General features: G+C 36.4%; 1 protein-coding gene across 1 annotated transcript in view; it reads left to right on the top strand.

Annotated features, from left to right (window-relative positions):
• The window catches only part of LOC578665 (deoxynucleoside triphosphate triphosphohydrolase SAMHD1), a 37,393-nt gene that overhangs the window by 9,661 nt on the left and 10,877 nt on the right, over window positions 1-16,855 (top strand). The window contains exons 3-10 of the mRNA XM_030976119.1: window positions 736-916; window positions 4,528-4,671; window positions 9,953-10,159; window positions 10,694-10,785; window positions 11,263-11,319; window positions 11,549-11,741; window positions 15,756-15,881; window positions 16,552-16,662. Of these exons, the coding sequence (XP_030831979.1) occupies window positions 736-916; window positions 4,528-4,671; window positions 9,953-10,159; window positions 10,694-10,785; window positions 11,263-11,319; window positions 11,549-11,741; window positions 15,756-15,881; window positions 16,552-16,662 (1,111 nt within the window). The remainder of the gene's footprint in view (window positions 1-735; window positions 917-4,527; window positions 4,672-9,952; window positions 10,160-10,693; window positions 10,786-11,262; window positions 11,320-11,548; window positions 11,742-15,755; window positions 15,882-16,551; window positions 16,663-16,855) is intronic.

Raw genomic sequence — 16,855 nt, 5'->3', positions numbered from 1 at the left:
ATAGTGTCGGATCTAGCGTTTAACTTAAGAATTCCGATAGTGTAGGAAATTCACACGGAGTAATGGCCCGGCCCCCCCACTCAGGTTTCAAAATGACCGCATGCGTGTTGCCAAAATGTCCTTTTCGTAACAAAAGAAAAAGGTCGAGCCGTATTGACTTTACACACCGGACTTTTGCTGAAAAGGGGGGATGCTGAAAAAGGCTCGTATACAAAAGAAAAAGGTCGAGCCGTATTGACTTTACACACCGGACTTTTGCTGAAAAGGGGGGGTCGGTTGGAACACGCATATGCGTACCCTAAATAACACTGAGTGGGGGGGGGGGGGGGGCCGGGAGTAATGGTCGCCGAGGCTGGAAAATGAGTCGTGTACTGTAACTAACGAGGGGAGGGCTAACTGGATATTGTTAAATTTAAATTTACTGGTCATGAGAAGACATATGACAGAATATTGGATCCTGTCAAGACAACCTAAATAAGGAAGAAGATAAATAAGAAATATGTAGTTAGATAAAGACAAGAAGACAAAATAATGGTTGTGTTTTTCCGACCTGAAGTTCATGTAATCCTTCATCGTGTGTTTTTGTACCTTTTTCCGAATAAAATCAACTGCCAGTCTCTATGACAATACGTGAATGTCTGTTAGTTGCCAGGAGCTGTCCCACAAAATAATAATTGAAAAAACACATTGCAAAATATTACCATCTCAGACTATTTTACTTTCATTTCAATGAAGTGTCAGCTACTTGGCGGGCAAACTTGCCTCAATGCTCCGACAGAATGATAGTAAGAGCATTCAGGAGGTTGAGGTAACTTGTGTTGAGATCGCCGGTCTCTGCCATGACCTCGGACACGGTCCCTTCTCCCATGACTTTCAAGACATCGTACCACCAGACAAGGATGGCAACAAATGGAATGTGAGTTTAATAAATTACAGGCAAGATGGTTCAGTGGTAGAGCAGTGGTCTACTCTCGTTACCAGGAGGTCCCGCGTTCGAAACAAAATCGATGAGCCAGTGCCCTTTAGTACGGCTTTAATCCTCATTACCTCAATCCCTCGGAGAGAACTTTTAGCCGTCTGCCCCCTTGTTGATTGCTTACAAGCATACACATTCTTCCTTAGCACTCAGGTCAAACAAACCAAACATTCAAATTCAGAGGAGACTGTCCATCTTTGTTATTAGGAGCAAATGCATATCAGTCGAAGTTACACTTGTTATAGAATTAATCCGTTTTTGGTATTGGTATTTATTTTCCATATCATAATATTAAAAACAATACAAAGAAAATGCATGTACATAGTAAAATCAATGGATAGTGAATAACTGGATAACCCATTCAGCTTTGTTAGGATAACAAAACTGTTCTTCCCTGGGGTTCAGGAATTAAGATATTAACAGTTATCATACAACATACAATACAACATCAAATAATATCATTTAAATACATATAAAACCTAAAACATATTAAAGAAGCATCACTAACCCTCCCCCCGTCCCAAGCAAGTTCCATTACAGGTCAGAGCAAAACAGATTTCTTAAAATTAGATTTTTGCAAAAAGTTTTTAAGCTGTTGGTCAACGGTTGGTCATTGTAGGCTACTCACGTGAGCCTTTATACACAAACATTTTACGGCAGCATTCACTCTTTGGTTTGGGGAGTTTAATATTTCCTTGTGATCGTAGAGAATGTGGATAGTTACAATATTTGAAGGACTCCTCTAAATAAGGAGGAGTCAAAGTGTTTACGGATTTATAGAACATTGTATTTAAATGCAATTTACGTCTTGAATGGAGAGATTTCCACCCTAATTTAACATGAATATTGTTATTTGAAACATGGTTAAAAGAATTCATTTTCAAAATGATACGACCGGCCCTGTTTTTTAATTTTTGGAGGCGGTCAGTATGCTTCGGCAATTTGAAACATGGTTAAAAGAATTCATTTTCAAAATGATACGACCGGCCCTGTTTTTTAATTTTTGGAGGCGGTCAGTATGCTTCTTAACCCATAGCCTGCCATGAGGCTGCACGCACGCTACCTATTGAGTGCCATGTGCGTGCAAGGGCGCATTCATAGTAGCAGTTATTGTTCATGCTCATTGGGCTGTGCTGTGTGTTTTGCACTTGCCATTCACAGAATCATCGCGTTAATCAGATTATCTTCAAAACAACCTGGCACAGTGGGGATTAGCCCTGTGGCACGATAAGAATCATAAATAATATCTGCATAATCAAAAAGTGGAAGAATAATTGAATTATATACCATCTTCAAATTGGATTCCAATATAAAATGTCGAAGACGAGCTAAAAAACTTACAAATTTACTTATTTTTCTTACATTTCGTCAATATGAATATGCCATTTTAACTTGGTATCAAGATGCATTCCAAGATATTTCACAGTTTCTGGATTTCACTGTTAATTCAGGGTCAGCATTTCAGGGGACAGGGGTCCCGGGGTCTCAGTCATGTAGAAATACTGTAAGTATACGTGACCACAGGTTTTCCAGACACCCCCTAAAATGATTTGTTCTGAAACCAAAATGCACCCTAAATGAGGATTTCGCGTGGTTTTTCCCCGAATTAGTGCACCCATAAACGGGTATTTTCAAAAAAGTGTACTCTTAAACAGTACTGTAAAATTGTAACCCCTTGAACATTGTAAAGTGCGATAAGGATTATCATTTAAGTTGTTGACAATGAAAAATAAATCAAATTGCGCTGCTAATGTAAAATTCACAATATACAATTTATCTCAATAGAGAAGCAACACGTCAACCTGTAAACTTCTAAATATGTTTGATGCACAGCCAACCAACATAAGTCCTCTCTTTGAAAAAGAGAATTAAATTTCAAATTTGATCTATTTTGTATAAAGTACATGTAGTGTTTACAAAAAGTACACATTGTACAGTAAACAGTAACTATTCTACTATGCAAAACAAAATATAAGGGACCAGCTATATGCGTGAGACTTAGTAGGTCTGGGTCGGTATCGTGGGCATCCATCTTGATCTACTGAAAATCTCAAGATCGTTTCAAACCGACTCGCGCTAGATAAGCTACCTATCGTTATGAGCAAACACGACGGAAGCAAACACGACGGAAACGAACACGACGAATTATTACCAATTTTTTCCCCCTGGTCCTGAGGTCTAGAAAAATCCCCCTAAACGCGTAAGCCGACGCGTACAGCAGGATTTTGAAGGTGGGCACTTTTTCTTGAAAATGCCCCCAAATTGACGTTTTTGAACTCTTTAATACGGCACGGCGCGGACCGCGTCCAGTATCCTAAAAACACCCCTTTATATGCGTTTTCTTGCATGGTCACGCATGCTTACAGTATCTATATTTGACTGAGACCCCCGGGACAGGGGTACGGGATGCCATTTAGACAAACTTGATATTTTAATATTTGGCATTCATTATATGTATGCACACAGTATTCTTTGTGATGCAATGTGAGTAATAAAAAGCGTGTTACTGGCCAGCAATATTGCATAAGGAATGACTGGGTGAAATATATCCTAAAGTTATAAATCAAGTCGAAACATAAGCGAGGAAAAAAATCTTTTATCATCAGCAAGTTGGTCTGTTAATAATATTTATTTCAAATTTGTATGTTTTAGACAATATAAGATTGTGCTAAAGAAAGTGTCAAAATTGTGTTCGTTCGCTCGCAAAATTTACGCATTGAAAATTAATATTCGGGTAGGGGATATCACCCTCTTTGCAAATTATTCTGCCCTTAAAGGGGCTTGGCTACATTTTTCCGATGAGAGAAAAGGGTGTTAAGGTAGTAACCTTAATGATCAATGTACAGTTAAAGATAATCTGAAAGTTCCCGTGAAAACAGACGATTATTAGTTATACAATTTGGGGAAAACTGATCTTATCGATTCCCAACGTCCAACTAAATTTATTATAATCAAATAAAATTTGTACGTGAATGTAATTTGTCACAAAACAATGAATTAGCTCCATATACAATTCCAAATTTTAAAGTGTTGTAATATTTTGTAAAGCCTATATCCTGGGGAAATAATACTTCTCAATAAAATACTATACTCTTGATCTCAGAAAGCAGCAAGCTTAAAAACAACCGTTTGGATAATTCAAAAATTGGTTGGGATAATTTGCTGTTAGAGGCCTTCAATATATATATATATATATATATCTTTGTAGTTTGAGGTTTTTTTCAGAATTTTTTTGCGTGTGAGAGGATTAGTACAGTAGAATGAATATAATAAGCATCATTTAATACCAAAATTAGGCAATTTTTCTCATCAACCTTCAACAATTTTACCGGTTCATTTTTAACACTAGAGCAATTTTAATATCTTATTGGTTATTCCATAGAAATCATGTTCGTATTACATAAAACGTCAATAATTGTTCGCCCATTTTGATATGAGATCGGCAAGGCTATTGGTTTTCGAAAGTCATTGCAATCCGGTTTTCTTTACATCTATTCATATGTGTTTAGTAGTATTACTCAAGTCTATTATTATCTACATGATCTTTGCAGCATGAGGAGCAGTCGGTCTTCATGCTCAAATATCTCATCAAGCAAAACAGCCTGGAGAAGAAGCTCGAAGAACACAATATCTACACCGAAGATATCAAGTTCATCTGTAAGCTTATTCTGGGTGTCAAAAAGGATGAAAAAATGGTAAAAATAAAACCATCAAGAGAGAGAGAGAGGGAGAGAGAAAGAGATAGTGTGTGTGTGTGTGTGGGTGTGTGTGTGAGAGAGAGAGAGAGAAGATTGGAGGGTCGAGTTGTCCAAGCCTCTGATTTCCTCTTGGCAAAGTCGTGTGATTACTTTTGGCATGTCTTGAGGACCATTTTTACTCGGAAATTGTAGGTATGCGTGTGCGTGTGTGTGTGTGGGTGTGTGTGTGCGTGTAAGTGTTACAATACTCAAGTTAACAAGGGGGGAATAATGTATTATGAGGTGCATTGTGGGGGAGGGTGGGTTGGGTTTTCAGTTTAGAGCCATGAGCGGTGTCGGAGAGTGTACTGGTGAATTGTGTTAGATGAATGATAATGCATTATTATGGGTGAGTGTGTTCGTATGCTGTCTGTGTTGTGGTATGTCTGTGCGTGAGGGGTGTCTGTTCCTGCCTTTACTCACGAGTTACAACTTGGGGCGCATGAATTGAAACTGTTTGTTTTTCATTTGAGGCTAATAGATGTTCATAATTTCATGGAAACTTTACAATTGATGACAAACTCTTACTGCTATTTTTGTTTCTTTTATGAGTATAGATAGAAAAGAAAAATCAATGGATAGTGTGAATTTTATTTCGGTGAATGTTAGGTTTAAGGGATAGGAATAAACGATTAGCTATTTCTAATTTGATTAAAAGTAAGAAAGGGGTTGTAGTAATGTTGCAAGAAACGTGCAGTACACCAGATATTGAAATGGCGTGGAGAAAGGATTGGGAAGGGCCAATGTACTTTTGTCATGGGTCAAATCACAGTAGAGGTGTTCTTCTATTTGCGAAAAATGTAGATGTTAAAGTGAAGGAGGTAGTGAAAGATGTGGATGGTCGTTTTATTTTATTAAGAGCTTTAATTTGGGACATGAGACTCTTAATAGGGAATGTGTGCTTCCCAACATGGAAAAATATTCAGCAACAAAAAATAATCTTGGAAAAAATAGACTCTTGTATTTCAACTTTGTACTCTTTTAATTATTCGATCATTCTAGAAGAAGACTTGTGTTATTTTTGATGAAAAATGAATTACATGGGAGCTACAAGAGTAGTTAGATAAACCTTTGTAAATAATTTAGAGATGTTTTTGAGGAAATTAGAGTTGTATGACGTATGGAGGAAAGATAATCCGGATTTAAAACAGTACACGTTTAGGCAAAAGACGCCACTGGTTCAAAGTCGGTTAGACTATTGGTTTATTTCAAACTAATTGGAACAAGCTGTATCTACTTGCGAAATAAAGCCGTCTATCAGTACTGATCATGCCGGAATCATTCTGGGAGTTAAGTTTGTAAAGAAAAAGTATATGCATGGAAGGTCATATTGGAAATTTAATAATAGTCTTTGTTCAGATAAAAAGTTTTGGAAGGTATGGTAAATGAAATCAGTTTGAGTAAAAGAGATTGGGAAAATATATTCTACAAGAAATTGTTATTTTAGGATTATTTGAAAATGAAAATTAGGGCAAACGCAATTATATTTTCGAAGGGAAAGGCAAAAGAAAAGAAACAGAATATTTAAAGGCGAGAATATGAAGTAAAAAGGTGGAAAGTGAAATAGGTAGGTTTCCATTGAAGTTGGAAGAAACGGAGGAAAAGAAAGAACAATTAAAGGAATTGCATGAGAAGTCTATAAAAAGAAATAAAGATTAGGTCACGTGCTGCGTGGTATGAGGAAGGGGAAAAAACAAGGAGTTTATCGAGCAACTGCTAAAGTAAAATAGGAAGAAAACCGTGATAAGGGAATTGTATGATGAGAAAAAATGTGCTGAATATGACAGGAACATAAATTTGGCGATGATTAGGAAGTTTTATTCAAATTTATATGCGGAAAAGTTAAGGTTTTTTTAATGAGGACACGGAAAATTTGTTTTTCAAAGATGTTAACAAATTAAGTGAAAATGGACGGAAAGCATGTGAAGGTAAAATAACAAAAGATGAGTGCATAAAGGTATTGAAGGCTATGAAATTAAACAAGTCTTCTGGCAATGGTGGCCTTACAGTTGAATTTTATATTACGTTTTGGTTAGGTATGGGAAATATTTTGGTAGATGCTTTAAATGAAGGTTATGTCATGGGGAGTTTCAAAACAAGGGGTTATTACTTTGATTGAGAAGGAAGGGAAAGACCCTCGATACATATCAAATTATAGGCCGATTACATTATGAAATGTTGATTACAAAATTTGGTCGAAGGTGTTAGCTACAAGAATTAAGGGAGTACTTGAGGAAGTCATACACGTAGACCAGGTGGGCTATATGAATAATCGCAATAGTGGAGAAGCGGTACGTTTAATTGATGATATGTTCTGTTTTTCTAATGAGGAGTCAGATGATAAGGCTTGTAGTTATTTGATTGCGGTTAATTTTGAAAAAGCATTCGATTCCGTATCTCATACATTCCTCTTGAGAGTCTTAGAAAGGTTTGGGTTCGGTCCCTCATTTTGTTCTTGGGTAAAAACTATTTCCAGTAATATAAGTAGCTGTGTTATGAATGGTGGTTTTGCTACTGGTTATTTTAATATTAAGCAAGGGGTAAGGCAAGGAGATCCACTCCCGTCCTATTTATTTATTCTCGCTATTGAAGTATTGGCAACAGTAGTGAGGAATGATGAGGTTATTATGGGCGTTAATATTATAGGAATTAAAGTCAAACAAGTTTTATATGCAGATGACATGACAATATTTGTTAGAAATAAAGAATCTGTAGAGAGAGTAAATGAGATTTATACGTTATTTAAGAAAATAAGTGGTTTACGGGTTAATGCGGAAAAAAGTAATATTATGAAATTTGGGAAAAACAAAGACAAATCAGAAAAACTTCCCTTCGGGAAAGCGCTTAAAGAAATTAAAATTTGGGAGTGTATTTTGCGTTAGACGTCAGAAAAAGAGAGGAATTGAATTATAATGTGAAATAAGCAAGATTAAAAGACTTCGCGGATGGTTGAAACAGAGGGACCTTACGGTTTTGGAAAAAAAGATTTATTAAGAACATATGCATTATGTAAATTAAATTACGTTTTTGCTTCACTGGTGGTTCCAAAGTGGGTCATATACAGAAAATATGTTTTGAATTTATATGGAATTGGAAAGATCGAATTAAGAGATTAATATTGTATCAAGGTTATAATGAAGGAGGGTTACGAATGACTAATTTTGACTCGTTTGTAAAAATCCAACGTGTAATGTGGGTGAAAAGAGTATTGTACGGAGAGAAATCTATGAGATGGAAGCTATACTTTGATTTCTGCTTCAAGATGGTAGGGGGTAGTTTGTTTTGTATATGTAACTATGATTCCAAGTTATTAAGTTTCAAAGTACCTAAGTTTTATTTATAAATGATCAAAGCATGGAAAAAGTCAATAAAATACTTTGATTTCTGCCTCAAGATGGTAGGGGGTAGATTTTTTCGTGTGTAACTATGATTCCAAGTTATTAAGTTTCAAAGTACCTAAGTTTTATTTAGAAATGATCAAAGCATGGAAAGAGTTAGAAGGTTATAGGAATTTTGAAGAAAAGAATAATCCAATTATTTTTAACAATAACAATTTCTTATTAAAATAGAAAATGAATTTTGATGAGGAGTTGTTTACACCCAATAAAATTTCAATTCAAGAAATTTTTGCTAAAAATGGCATGCAGTCAATATCTCATTTTCAACATTTGGAGTTAAAAGGAAACAAAATTGTTGATGTATGGAATATTAGGGAAGCTATTTTGAGAAGCATGAAAAGGGATAACTGGACTTTAGTGCATGTAAAAGAGTATGATACTTTAATGCAGTTTAACAGTACTGTGAAGCTCATCAGAGATGTATTATCAATGAAGGTTTATGAATATTTCATAGAGAAGTTACAAAATTCATTTGTTTTTGAAGATTCATGATGGACGGGCATTTTCAGATTTTTCAAATGAGGTATGTAGAGAGATATTTAGTAGGCCTAGGAAAGTTACTCTTGTTAACAGACTATGAGATTCAGTATAAACTGCTTCGTGGAGCAATATGTACTAGAGAACACGTATTCAGATTCGGCTTTGTTGAAGATAACTTGTGCTCATTTTGTAACAAAAGATTGAAACATATTTACACTTTTTCTGGGAGTGTGTACCTGTTCAAAGGTTATGGCAGAATGTAATAGCTAAGTTTGGGCTAAGGGAATTAAGGTCCATCGACTGGGTAGATATTAATTTAGGGTTGTCCGGTAATTCTCTACGAAAAAAGATATTTAATACAATAATTTTTCCAATGATATATTGGATATATAGATGCAGGGGAAAGTCCGTAATATTGTTTTGGGTGAGTTTCAAAAAGAACTGTTGGAATTTAGGGAAGAAGAAAAGAATATTGCAGGGAGGGCAGGTAAATTGGCCTGACATTTACAAAAGTGGAAACAAGTGAAGTTTTCATGAACTTTTAACACTGGGCTATTGTGGCTATTGTAGCCTCGTTTAAAAGATTTATTTTTTAATTTTTTTAATAGATTATTTCTTTTTGTCTGTCGCTCCAATTTTGGGTATTCTGAGGAGGCTAGGAACACTGTGTGGTATATGTGCGGATTGTGGTCGGGTAGTGTGTGATTCGGATAGTGGGAATGGTGGGAGGGATGGGAGTAGTGTGTTGGTAGGATTGGGTTATCTGTTTTATGTTACAACTCAATCGTACAATGTCAAGATGAAAAACAACTATATTTCATTTCTAAGATTAAATTGTATTGTTTGGAATAAATTAAGAAACTATTGAAAAAAGGGTTCAATTGAAGACATGTACCAGTTTGAAAGAAAAAAATCTTAATCTTTATGAGTAATATTCATATTCAGAAATTCTACTAAAAAGAGTATCGAGTAAAACAATTTTACTCATAGACAACAACGGAAAGTGCAGGGTAATATCACATGAGATTGGATAAACAAAACATAAGGCAACAGAACATGAAATTATAAAAGATTTGTCTCATCTCTCTTCTCTCCATCCCCTCCCCCACATACACACACTCTCTCTCTCTCCATACCCGGCTATATATATATATATATATATATATATATATACGTCTCTTTCCCACACTCTGTCTCTCCCTGTCTCTTTCTCTTTCTCTGTCTGCCTTTCTCTGTCTCTCTCTCTCTTTCTCTCTCTCTCTCTCTCTCTCTGTGTGTGTGTCTCTCTCTCTCTCTTTCTCGCTTTGATTATCTGCCTGCATATGTGACCTTCTCTCACAATATCCTTACAAATTTATCAGCTTCGTGAGAACAAGTTGTATCTGTATCAGATAGTGAACAACTTTGTAAACGGGGTGGACGTGGACAAATGGGACTATTGTGCCCGGGATACACACTACCTAGGCATGAAGTCTGCATTCGACTTCAACCGTATTCTGCCCTTCGTGAAGGTTCTCGATGTGAAGCGAGGCGATCACACAAGGAAGGAACTCTGCTTTAGAGACAAGGTATACGCTCACATAAAAATAAAGTTTAAAATCTGCACCCAAAACCATGGAAACGGTATAAAAGAGATTACAATGTTCACCATAAAGAATTTAGATGCAAGATGTGAATCCGACCGCTCAAGAGTGCTGCCCATTATACCATTTTGTAGTGTATTTTAACCTTTATAATATTTGGTTTGAACATGACATTTATCTAATCGAAAGCGTGTCTATAGTATTTCACTTGTATTCCTCCACCTCCCTTACGCAAACATTATATCAATCTTCCCATTTGTTAAAATGTTACAGTATATTAATAGATAATGTACACGTTAGGCGCGGTCTCTTGGTATTTTCCCCCACATCTCGATCAATCGCCCAAAACCACACACGCCTATTTATTCAATCTATGGCAGAAATCGCCTTAGCTTGGAAGGTATCTACAGTTTATTCTCCTGACTATTGGTTAGTCTGTTACAAGCATAAAAACTTTATTTATAAATGTATAAATTGTGCTTGTTTTGAAATGAATCTTTATTTTCTTTATTATTTTAGGTAGCAAGGGATCTGAACATCATGTTTCTCACAAGACGCCGTCTTCATTACACATCTTACCAGCATAGGGTCACCAAGGTCATCGCCATCATGTAATCAGATAAAATTGGCTTTAATTTGATTTGAATTCAGTAGATTACGCATCATTCCTGAGATAGGTGTACAATATTTGTTCAAATAAAAAAATTAAAAATATATACACAAAAAGAACATAGACACATGTGTGTTTATTCCTCTTTGAAATTATATCATCTTTGTTATGATTTTCCTGTACATCAGAGTAAAGGACGGCATTTTATATTATGCTATTAGTTATGGCAGCTAGTCAGGCTATACATGTACTTTCTCCTTTTATCTCAATTTTGTTTGTTGTTTCCAATCAAGAATTGTATTCAGAATCTTATGTATTGCCATACTTTCTTAACTGATGCAATTACTTTACGGTATCAATTTCAAATGTTACATAAGATGTTATTCTTTTTTTTTTGTTAAGCGCGTAGAGATGGCAACAGATTATGCTTTATATAAGACTGACTTTATTATAATTATTATTCAAAATATTCTTGTAGGCTGCAGGAAGCTTTCCAAGAAGCAGCTGATCATCTCATATTCGTAGGTGAAGGCGGGTAAGTTTCCTTTACAAATCAAAACAACTTTGCTTGTGTTACTCATACATTTCTGTGATTCCGTGTTATGGATTTTTTGTTTAAAGTGTAAATAGGAATATGTTTCAGTCGTTGAATGTGGATATAATGTGGTTATGTAATTGACTGGTTAACTGGAAATCTAACAGGCTGCCTCTTGTACCATAACTTTTGGAACTTTGTTTTGTATTTGCATATGAAACTGTTTTAGAAAGAAGTACAACCTATTGGAGTCTGTGAAGGACCCCAAGGCCTTCTGTCAAGTAGATGACACCATCCTCAACGAGATCAAACGATCACGATCACAAGAACCAGGAATGGTGAGGGCACGGGAGATCATAGAACGGATACACAAGAGAGAACTCTACCAGTGCCTTGCAATATGCGAGCATGCCAACGAAAAGGTATTTGACGTCTTTTAAGTATGAACAAATAACAGGTAGTGTACTTTACCGACATGGCTACCACTGCTGTAATGTATTTCCGATTGCGCCATATTTCAGTGGAGGCGTAGATGAAATGATTTCCGGTTCATGTAAACATCATTGAGCTTGGTTGTCGACACATCGATACATTGTTAGCAGGAGATGGCAGTTTACATACATCTGAAGTAGTGGCACTAGCATAGCCTGAATTAAAAGAAAATTCTAACTATCATAGTAATGATTGTCACAGCAGTAGCAGGAGTGATGGTAGTGGTATAGTTATTGTAGTAGTTGGAGTTTACAAAAAAAAAAAAAAAAATAACATTGAAATAACATAAAATAATAATAATAATAATAATAATAATAATTGTAAATTTATAATGCGCAGTTTCTATATGTATATACTCAACTGCGCATGACATAATGATAGTAAAAGGAACAATACAAATAAACATTTAAAAGTTAAAATCGATGCTAAGGGGGAACCTGTGTATGCTTTACAATGAAAATGTCTATGTAAAACTTTCCTGAAACAGATAGGTTTTCAGGTTATTTTTAAACACATTGATTGATGATGCATGTCTAATTGTGGCAGGGAGACTATTCCAGAGTTTGGGTGCAGCGCTAGCAAAGGCGCGGTCACCTAGAGTAACCTTTGTTTTACAAGGTGGAAGACTCAGGAGCATGGTATCATGGGAACTACGGAGCCTGTAGGACTGGGTGGGTGATTTTAACGTCAGGAGTTCACTGAGATAAATGGGGGCCAAGCCATGGAGTGCCTTATAAGTAAGGAGGAGTATTTTGAATTTGATTCTCTGGCGAACTAGAAGCCAGTGCAGATCATGAAGTAGTGGGGTTACATGAGAGAATTTGGGGGAATTGCAGATGAGTTTGGCACATGCATTTTGTACACGTTGTAATTTACACATCTGAGATTCTGGTAAGCCAAACAGTAGTCCATTACAGTAGTCCAATTTGCTTGTTATAAAGGCATGGACTAATGTAATGATACATGTGCGAGTTAGGTATTTCCGAATGTGACGTAGGTTGTACAGATGATAGAAGGCTGCTTTGCATGTTTTGGATATATGGGTCTCCATGTTCAACTGAGAGTCAAACCAGACACCAAGGTTTTTTGCAACCATAGACTGCTCGACTACAGTATTTCCGACTGTTATACAATTTATATTAAGTTTTGACACTTGCCTAGGTGTTCCAATAATAAGAAATTCAGTTTTGCTGTCGTTGAGTTTCAACTTACAGCTTAACATCCACCTACGAAGATCCCTTAGACAGTGTTCAAGAGCTGAAACACAGGACTGTTCTTGTTCCCTGACTGGGCTACATGAAATGTATAACTGGGTATCATCTGCATAGCAGTGACAAGATATGTGCTGAGAGTATGCTTTGATGATAGCAAAAAGGCGACTCGAATAAAGGGAAAAAAGGAGGGGTCCGAGCCTGGAGCCTTGAGGAATACCCCATCTAACATCGAATTTCTTTGAGGTGGTGTTACCAATTGATATTTGTTGCTCCCTATCGCACAGGTAAGACTGTACCCAAGATAAAACAGAATCTGTAATCCCAAAATCAGACTGTAGTATTTCAGCTAGTATGATCGACAGTGTCGAAGGCGGCACTGAGATCTAAAAGTACAAAAAATGTAACTTTCTGCTGGTCCATTGCCATAAGTAGGTCATTCTTAACTCTTAGTAAAGCGGTTTCTGTACTGTGATACTTTCTATACGCCGATTGTGTTAAAGGGAAAAGGTTGTTACGAAGGAGGTGATCCTGAATTTGAGCAGTGGCTGCCCCTTCAACCAACTTCGACACATATTGGAGATTACTTATTGGCCTGAAGTTGCTGAAGTTCATTTCAGAATTGGGTTTCTTTGGAATAGGTCTAACCAAGGCAAGTTTCCAACCTGAATGAAACTTGCCATTATGTAATGACAAATTTATGATTTGTGTAAGCACAGGTAGTAAGGTATCTAAACATTCAACAACCAATCTTGTTGGCATTGGATCGAGGGAACATGATTTCTTACTGAGGTTCATTACAAGTTTCCGAACATCACTTTGGGATAACGGCATGAAATTTGCAAACTTGGGTGGATTGGATGAGGATGAGTATTCCAAGGAATTATCAACACTGATATCCTCTTCATGTAACACTGATTCGATATCACAGTGAATTTTGACTACCTTTTGTTCAAAAAAGTCACCAAGTCCATTGACAAAATCATGGTTATCAACACTAGGAGGTATGACAGAATCACTTTTTGTCATGTTCAACGAGGACTTTGTTACATCAAAGAGTTTCCTTTGATTTGAGCTATTGTCAGTAATACAGTCGGTATAATACTTAGTACGAGCATTATTCATTACAAACAACATCTTGTTTCGAGCTAACTTAAATGCATTGTGGTCAGAGACAGACTGAGATTTCCTCCATTTCTTTTCTGCCTTCCTTCTCTTCTTCTTTTCCATTCTTATATCATCAGTAAACCATGGCAATCTGGGGCGATTAATAATAATAATAATAATGATAATATTGATACACCAAAAACAACAACAAATATGAAATTGATAATAATGATATATAGTAAATATGATAAAAATAAAAACAGTTTTAGAAATCTGGATAATGATAATGGTGATAATAACATTAATAATATAGTAATGATAATATCAATAAAGATATTAATAATAACAATTATTAGTAAACCAGATATTTTTAAAAAGGATCTAGAAAAAGATTATATGACATTTTGGGGGTAATGCATGGCATCCATGCGTAAACTCTAAATACTGAGGAATAGGTGGAATGGATGGATGCCACGCGCTTTTTTAAAACTTAAAATGTGTATGTATGTGTTTATGTGCATGCGCAGATGTATAATATATATATATATATATATATAAACAAATGTATATACACTGTTGGTCATAATGGTGGAATATTTATTTTTACCCCAGTTTAGGGAAGGATTTTTTTAATTATTTATTTCTAATAGATCTAGATAATGGCATACATTCTCACATTTTATTGAATATTAATTTGCGAGTGTTTGTTTTGCGTGACTGCTTAATCATATGTGTGCTACTATGCTAATCAGCTAAGGGACCTACGTCCTTAAGTCATAATTGACAGTAATAAGGATTAATGCCTCACAAAAGAGCACTAATATATAGCTGATTGACACGATTTTTTATCCTGGGGCCTCACAGTAACAAGGCCATTGCTTAGCCCCTGAATCATGACTGTACGCAGTGCTTGCTAGGGTACGCGGCCCCTTCCACAAATCCCCCAAAACGAAGAAAATGCAATAAATTATCAATAATTCATTGCATTTTCCCCCGGCCCCCAACAGGAAAAATTCCTCTTTGTGGCCATGCCTTGAACCATAATGCATGGTCCTACAGAGGAATTTTTCCTGTTGGGGGCCGGGGGAAATGCAATGAATTATTGATAATTTATTGCATTTTCTTCGTTTTGGGGGATTTGTGGAAGGGGCCGCGTACCCTAGCAAACATTGCGTACAGTCATGATTCAGGGGCTAAGCAATGGCCTCATTACTGTGAGGCCCCAGGATAAAAATCGTGTCGATCAGCTATATTAGTGCCCTTTTATGAGGCATTAATCCTCATTACTGTCAATTATGATTTAAGGACGTAGGTTCCCTAGCTGATTAGCATAGGAGCACACATATGATTTAGGAGTCACGCAAAACAAACACTCGCAAATTAATATTCAATAAAATCTGAGAATGTATGCCATTATCTAGATCTATTAGAAATAAATAATTTTTTTAAATCCTTCCCTTAACTGGGGTAAAAATAATTATTCCACCATTATGACCAACAGTGTATATAAATGTATGTATGTGTGTGTGTATATATTACATGCATACATATGCATGTGTGTGTGTGTGTGTGTGTATGTACATAATGTAAATATATACACGTATATCACGATAATTGTTGTTCTAGTTAAAGATGGATGCAGTGGATCCAGATGAGATTAAGAGATTGATCGTAAAGGATGATGACGACCTTCCATCACGGTTGCCCATCTCTTCGAGAAAGATATTCCAAGCTGACAATATCGTAGTCCAGGTATGGCTAGTTGTAGCTTTTTTTGTTTGGGAACAGTAACATGTCGGTCATTCTTGAAATGAAGTAAGGTTCCTTTCCTTCACTTTACGAACGTTTGGAATAATAATCTCTTCTTCAATTTCGGACTTATGTACCATACTTCGTTTTCGGAATTATGAACCTTTAGATAAAGGAACGTTCAGAGTAATGCAACAAATGTTAGGAATTGTGAACCCCCCCCCCCAATATGGGAAGTTTGTGTTTCGAAATTATGAGCTATCGAGTCCCCCTCCCCCCCCCCCCCCCCCTTACGGGAAAAGGTCAGTTCATTGCATATGTCATAATCTGGTAGGACGCATACTAGTTCCCAAAAAACTGGGAAATTTCCTTTGGTTAAATTGTCGGCAAATTCGACATGCTACCCGATCCCCCCCCCCCCCCCCATCCAAGAGGTACTCCCGACACCCTTAAGTGTTGCATCATTTATATTTCAACCTCAAAGAATTTCAGCGACAAAAAATAGTTAACTGCAGCGGAAAAAATGTAAAGTAGTTTCCTTTTATGAACACAATTCCAATCACAATGCTTGGTTGGCTTTAATAAATAAAGATATGTAAGATACTATTTAAACATAAACAACAACCTTTCCCGATTATTTCCGAAGATTCTCTTTCTTCTCATTTATTGATAGGTATCACGCTTCGACTACGGAAGTGGAGACAGGAACCCTCTCCTCGATATCCCGTTCTACAAGAAACCAATTGATGGTAAACTTGATGCCAAACTCCTCAAAGAGGACGAGGTCAGTGTACTCAGTATGTAAACTATATGCAAAGCTATGCAAACCTAACGACTATCCGCGAGGAGGTGTCGTGGAATAGTGTTTCATTCGTTTAACTCTCAATCCAACGGTTGAGAGTTTGAATCCTAGCGGTAACCCGATACATGCTCCGCCGACGATTGCTCCGCTGACATTTACTCCGCAAAACGCGACA

Source organism: Strongylocentrotus purpuratus, unplaced genomic scaffold (genome assembly GCF_000002235.5).
Source record: "Strongylocentrotus purpuratus isolate Spur 01 unplaced genomic scaffold, Spur_5.0 spur5_scaffold_8, whole genome shotgun sequence".
NCBI lineage: Eukaryota > Metazoa > Echinodermata > Echinoidea > Camarodonta > Strongylocentrotidae > Strongylocentrotus > Strongylocentrotus purpuratus.
This window is presented reverse-complemented; position numbering and strand designations above follow the sequence as displayed.